Source organism: Leptopilina boulardi, unplaced genomic scaffold (genome assembly GCF_019393585.1).
Source record: "Leptopilina boulardi isolate dan_hultmark-lab unplaced genomic scaffold, ZJU_Lbou_2.1 LbouV2_38, whole genome shotgun sequence".
NCBI lineage: Eukaryota > Metazoa > Arthropoda > Insecta > Hymenoptera > Figitidae > Leptopilina > Leptopilina boulardi.
The window spans coordinates 5,203,025-5,210,374 of record NW_026137951.1 but is presented as its reverse complement, the minus strand read 5'-3'; the positions used below and the strand labels follow the sequence as shown (position 1 = coordinate 5,210,374).

The 7,350-nt window shown below is 31.2% G+C and overlaps 1 protein-coding gene across 1 annotated transcript; it reads left to right on the top strand.

Annotated features, from left to right (window-relative positions):
- Positions 1-211: 211 nt before the first annotated feature.
- Positions 212-1,595, top strand: LOC127288245 (uncharacterized). The gene is made up of 3 exons (XM_051315601.1): positions 212-218; positions 1,019-1,142; positions 1,275-1,595. The coding sequence occupies exons 1-3, from the start codon at positions 212-214 to the stop codon at positions 1,444-1,446; spliced, it is 303 nt and encodes a 100-aa protein (XP_051171558.1). The 3' UTR covers positions 1,447-1,595.
- Positions 1,596-7,350: the final 5,755 nt, after the last annotated feature.

Sequence of the window (7,350 nt, the reverse complement as noted above, 5' to 3'; positions counted from 1 at the left end):
ATGCTTATTTAGAATTGGGTGCAATATCATTCCTATCAAAATTACAGTGCAAGACAATGCCTATTCAAAATCGCGTGCAAAACAATTCCTACTGAAGGTAGCGAATAATATGATGCTTCTTCAAATTTAAGTGCAAGATAATTCTTAATTAAAATTTTCTAAAAAAGTATTCTTATTTAATGTGGTTTCTAAGAAGAGGTTACTGGTGAACATGGGAGGTAAATATTTCTCAATATTTTATGTATGAAAGAAAGGTTAATTTTAGTGAGATTTTCAGAATTAAGTAAAAATACTCAAACAAAATGTATGTAAAATACTCATTGCTTAACTTGTTATTATATTCATTTAATTTTTGTTCCTTGTAGGGTCACGGTGGTTCAGGAATCCATATAAAAAAATTTGATCACCTTCCGACAAATCTACATTGAAAATGTTGAAAATAAAATTATTTTTTACAAACATCACATTATTGTTTTCATTACTGTCATTTTTTATGTAAATTAATTTGACTTATTAAATAACATGATAAATTATTTTTTAAAATAAAAATTATTTTAGACTTTTTCTGAATTAAATACAAAAAGTATAAATGAAAGTTGAAAATTTAAGTGTTTTTTTTTAAAAAACATATTTTGCCTGTCATTTGTCATTTTAACCACAAATAGTTTTCTTGTATAATTGTCCATTTGATCACAGATGCATGAAAGAATATTTCGGAATCTTTTCTCATTTTATCTTTAAATATCCCGAAACTACGAATTATTGTAAAGAATTATGCGATTTTTCCATATACTTTTCTGTATTTTAATTGAATTGGTACGTATTTCAATATTAATGTTGAAAGGATCAAAATGTTTTTGAATATTCGCGCTTTGAGCAATTGTGCAGTCTGGGGGGGTCGGTACCACTGACGTGGACTCTTTCGTGGAAATTCGATGAATTTCGGCGAAAGAGCGCCAAGAGGCACGATTAGGCGGGAATACTCCTGGACGGTGGGGAAGATTTCCCTGGGGGGGAGGTCGCGTGGGTCAATTAATAAAAGGGAACCACGAGCACGTCTTGTCCTCACTTATTCCAGTCCGGTGGAAAATTGCAATCAATTTTGAAAAGCCACATTTTCGCGTGTCGCCGACAGCACGAAGGTATTAACTATTCAATTAAATTCTTTGTTAAATTTCACTTCATTAAAATCGTGTTTTGTAAAAAAGGAAGAGTAAAGTTTTTGGTATGTATCGTTTTATTTGGAGATTAAATTATTGTTTTTATAAAAATAGTGTGGCGCATTATACGAGTGGTATTTGGGGACAAGGCGTGCGGAATTTTGGATTTAGGGGAAATCTCACGAGGAAGCATTCCCTCGAATATTGGGCCCAATTTGACGAGAGAGGAACCTGCCCCGGAGATAATTACGATTTTGCTGAAAGCATAAAGAGACCAAATTATTGACGAGTGCACCGTCAGCAGTATCCGGACCTCCTCGGACCGAATTCCACACCGACGCTACCCTTTTCCATCGCCAGACTCACAATCGCCAACTGGATAAGTTTTATTTTATTTGTTTATTTTATCATTTTCCTTTTTACTCATCTTCTCAATTTGACCATCCGTCGAACTCATCTTGATCCATTCATATTTGCATTTCGGGTTCGACGGTCTTATTTAAATTATTTGTTTTGCCTACGCAGTATATATTCATTTGTTTGTCATATTATTTATTTCGCCTAACATGTATTTATTATTCGACTTTTGTTGACGCGTCTCGTTATTGTTTTTATTACGAAGTGTGCAGGAGTGCGAGTCGCGTTTCGTTCCGTAATTGATTTAAGTGCGATCATTTTATATATATACGAAATATCTGTTCAATCGAAATTTACTTGGTCAATATATGTGTCTAATTACGGAGTAATTCAGTGTTTTATTTCTATTTCATTTGCTTTACATTAATATAATTCGCGAATTTATAAAGTTAATAATAAATCTTTGCCTGTCTAATTTTCTAAAATAATATTTAAATTCTTCTCATGAAAAATCGTTACAATGTATTCTACAAAAAAATTTTGGTTACAATTTTAATTTATTATAAATTATGCTTTGATAACCTAACATAATACTTTTTATAAAAAATTTGTAAATTAATTTTGCAAATTAACATGCAATTTTTGTTAAAAATAAAGTGTAGCAAAGTGTACGTAATTGTCTAAAAAATTTTGATAAGGATTATATTTTTTAATTTAATTCAGTTAGTTAAAAAATTACAAAAATTAGTTTAGTAACTGAACTATTTATTATAAAATATGAAAAATGGTATATATTTACAATTAATATTTTTCTGTAGATTCGCTGAGTAAATTTTAATGCAATTAATAAATAGAAAAATAATTTGACTCAAAATGGAATCCAGGGAATCTACATCAACTGGTATGATAATAATTAAAAACATAATTTATTTCGTTATATTTATAATTTTAAAAAGTAAATAAATTACGACCTGAGAAAGGAACCACTCTAGAAACTTTTGTTTTTTTTCAAAAGTGGCAATATGTTATAAAATAAATAAAAAACATGAAGATAACGATCACTCCGAGTCAAGGCGAACAAAAGAAAACAAAACTATTTCTTTTTACGTTTCAGCAGCACCGCTGCCCTCTTCAGAAACAATAAAAAAGAAAATTTTCTTCAAGTAATTCATTTGAAGAGAGGAATAGACGTCTGTACGATAGACAGTCTATCTAAACAATAAATAAAGTCAAAAAATTGTACAACTTAAATCATTATATTTCAAAACGTAAATTAATTATATAAATTCAAAGAAAATGTATAAATATTTACTTTCAACATTGTTCAATGCAGATTTTTTGAAGGAGATGTCTCAACTTTCCGATGTGGATTCAGGCACCATGGTGACAGAGTCCAATAGAGTGCATGAAAACTTGGATCACACAAATCATGAATTTTCATTTGACGATTTCTTTACGGAACAGAATTTGGATAACGATTATTTTGCGGTTCATGAAGAAGTTTTTTTATCTTCTGATGAAGAAATAATATTTCCTCATTTTTCTGACGAAAACGAAGTAGAAGGAAATAATTCGGAAAGCAATAGTTTTATTGAATCGATACCTGCAGATCAAGAACGAAAAAGAAAACGATGATTCAGAAAAATCACTGACCAAAAAAAGGTTATCTAATCCTCAAAACTGGAAACGAAATCTTTTAAAAAAGGCAGTTAATATGGGACAGGAGTATGTATCATTTTATTCAAAAAAGACAGTTGAGGCTCGCTCGATGCAAAGGACATGTGGTCCAGGCTGCAAATTTCAATGCGAGAAAAAGATTTCTGAATCATCCAGAAAATCTTTTTTTGATGATTATTGGAGTATTCAAGAGCAGGCTAGAAAATACTTTTTAAGCATTAAAAAAAACCTAAATAGGTTTATAAGCATATATAAAGTTTATATCTTTAAATTACAATCATCCAAAAATTTAACAATGAGCTTGCACACAGCAATATTTGGTTTTGCTAAGAACATTTCCATGCACAGCGGCAAATAGATTTTCATATTAAACAATTTCTTATATAAAACAGTACGTTGAGGTACATATAGTTGGCACTGCCAAACAACATGATTTAAGCTTTCGTTATATTGACCACACTTACACAAACTACTATTAACAATATTTATTCGAGCCAAAGATTCAGCCAAATTATAATGATTGGCTCTACAACGATTAATTGTGACTATCTGTCTTCTAGTTAAAGATTTATGACCAAACCATAGCTTCTTAGCGCTAGAGTAATAATTTTGAAAATAATATTTGCCCTTAAAAAGGCCCTGTTGTAATATGATATCTAAAGACTGAGAGGATGACCTTTTTCTAAAAAACTCATACAAGTCAGTATAAGGAATCTTTACTACATCTAAACAATCTTTTTCAGTAGCCGATTTAGCCCGAAAGTCAGCTTCCTCATTTCCCAGGACTCCAATATGTGAAGGAACCCAAAAAAATTTTATAAAACTATTATCAGAATTATTAATAAATTCGACATATTTTTTTTTTATTTCAAAGATGTACGGATTAGTTTTAATAGTAGCAAAACTGGATTGTAAACTTTGTAAAGCACTTAAAGAGTCCGAAAAAATGAGAAAGCTATGACTTCGATTCTCCAAGGCAATGTCCATTGCATCGCTCAAAGCCATACATTCGGCCGTAAAAACAGAAGTCTCACATGGCATACTCTTTGTAACACATTTATTCAAATCCGGACAAACACAGGCAGAGCCGACATACACATGCGATGAGACCTTACTCCTATCCGTATAAATAGATATCGCATTATCCTTTTGTATAAAATCATTCAATATGTTGTTTGTGTCAGAAAAACTAGTAAGATCATTACCGAGACTGGTGTTAACTGGAATTATTGTTTTTAAAACTTCATAATCTGAACAATACATATTATAATTGCAGCGGACATCAACTGTCTTTAAAGTATTCAGTTTAAAAATTATATTATGACACAATAAGATCTTACGTTTTTGAACTTTACGTTTACATAGGTTAAAATAAGTATTTATTGAGTTAAAAATATTAGAATTACTATTTGATAAAATTTTAGCCATGTAGCAGTCACACAAGTAAACAGAACGGTCTTTCAACAACATAAGTTTGGATTCAGCCAACATGACATTCAAAGGAGTACTTCTACGGTAGCCAAAAGCTATTCTAATTGCACTATTTTGTATTGATTCAATCTTCCTTCTTACTTTTTTAGTGTTAGGAAAATACAAACATGAGCCATAGTCGACAATAGAACGCACGTAACTCTTGTATAAGGTCACAAGAGTTTCCGGACTTGAACCCCACCAAGTACCACAAAGATATTTTATAATATTCAAGGCTTTAGAACATTTCTTAATAACATTATCAATGTGGGGCAAAAAAGACATTTTATAATCCAGTATGATACCCAAAAAACGAACCGTAGTACTTGATTTAATCACATGATCTTTAACTTTAATTTGTACATTACCCGGAAGAATTTTCATATTATTAAAGTGAACAAACTGTGTCTTAGCCGGAGAAAGTTCAAGCCCAAGAGAAGAAAGATTTTTATCAATTTTATCTATAGCCTTTGACAGCATATTTACACCTCTCTTAACAGTTTTAGATTTGACATACAACGCTATATCGTCTGCAAATTGAGATACTACAACATTTTTATGCAATCCTCAGCAATACTAGAGACATAAATCAAATACAATAATGGACTGAGAACTCCACCCTGAGGAACCCCCTTAAAAACCTTTCTTATTGCATCCTGAGTATATGCCGTATATATATCTCTTTCATGTGAAATGAACTTGACAAAAGTAATCAATTTTAATGAACATCCAATAGAAACCAACTTAGACAATAGGATATCAATATTAACATTATCAAAGGCACCTTGCACATCTAGAAATGCAGCCAAAACATGTTTTTTTTCAATAAATGCTTCATCAATCTTTAATGTTAAATTTGCCAAGTTATCTATACAAGATCTACCCTTTCGAAAACCGTTTTGTGATTTAGGAATAAAGTTCTGAACCTCAGCCCACCACTGCAATCTATTTTTAATTAAAGTTTCAAATAGCTTTAATAAGCAGGAAGTAAGAGTTATAGGTCGAAGACCAATATTCTCAGGTTTTTTGACAAAATGAATAAAGCATTCCCTCCAGCTTAAAGGATACTCTTCAGTTTGATAAAGTAAATTAAAAATATCTAAAAGAATTAACTTGTATTTTATTGGTAATTTTTTTAAGATGTCGAAATCAACGCCATCCAGACCAGGCGAAGATTTAATCTTTTTACTATCAAGAGAAGCATTGAACTCAATAAAGTCAAAAGGAGTATCAAAAAAGGCACTTTCTTGAGCCGGAGGCAGCCAATAAGGATCTGTTTGAACCCAAGGAGGACCTATTTTATTTAAAGATTCTTTAACCGTATTATCCAATTGAAGGTTTTCAGTAGAATCATCCAGAAAATCTTTTTTTTGATGATTATTGGAGTATTCAAGAGCAGGCTAGAAAATACGATTTTATTTTGAGTCATGTCTCAGAGAGTTGTGACCAAGAAAAACTAGACAACAATCAAAGAGTTTACCGTAAAACTTATACTATCAACGATAGGAGTAATAAAATTAAAGTTTGTCAGGCAATGTTTTTGAATACTCTAAACATTAGTAAACAAATTGTTAGTACCGCTCTTATGAAACTCAGGAATAATGATTCAACTTTAATCGATAAAAGAGGTACATCGAAATCAAGACCTCGTGCTATTGGAGAAAATATAACTGCGAGTGTTATTGAACATATAAATTCGTTTCCGAGAGTAGAGTCTCATTATGTGAGAAAAAACACAAGACGCGAATACTTGGAAGAAACTTTAAGTTTGGGTAAAATGTACAATTTATACACCGACTTGATGAAAGAGGAGAACAAACCGATTGCTACGAAACATCACTATTGCGACATATTTAACACTAAATTTAATATTGGTTTTTTTAAGCCGAAAAAAGACCGATGTGATTTTTGCGAAGAATTCAAAAGTGCATCAGATGTACAGAAAGAAAAGTTAGCTCAGAAATATAACGAACATATAAAAAATAAAGAGATATCTAGGGAAATAAAAGAAACGGAAAAAATCATTGCACATTATATTCCAAAGAAAACTGTCCGTTTATAATTTTACAATTTATGATATTGGTCGTCATGAAGCTACATGCTACGTTTGGAGTGAAAACGATGCTAAAAAAGGATCTAATGAAGTTGCCAGCTGTTTGTTACATTACATTGAGAAAAAGTCTTCTGAAGGGATCTCTGATTTTTTCTTGTGGTCGGATAACTGTGCGGGGCAGAATAGGAATCAGAACAGCAAAATTGTCAAAACCAATTTATCAAGTCGTAAATGTTACATATAACATGGTTTATGACTTTAAAAACTTGTCAGACCAAATGAATTGGTCGAAAAGTATCATAAAAAATAATAGACAACAGACAACTAAAGTGCCGATTTCAAAAATTAAGCAAGTGTCAGCTTTAAGTGAGAAAGACAACGAATTGCAATATAAAACTTCTTTTGAAAGAGATTTTGAAACACTTGTGACAAGAATTAAAAAAGTCAACGTGAATGTAAAGAAGCATATTCTTACAAGTGCTTATTCAAATTGCCAAGGAGTTCCTAAAGCCAAGATCAATGACTTTAAATCTTTATGTCGAAAAAACACTATACCACCTGAGTACCATAACTATTATAATTCCTTTCAAGAAAAAGGAGCCAATCAATATTCGAGTGACGATGAAAGTGAAG

Bases quoted from the DNA above. Each gene is read 5' to 3' on its own strand.
- LOC127288245 (XM_051315601.1), top strand. The intron at 1,143-1,274 runs GTATTAACTATT...TTATAAAAATAG, and splicing joins GTGTCGCCGACAGCACGAAG to TGTGGCGCATTATACGAGTG.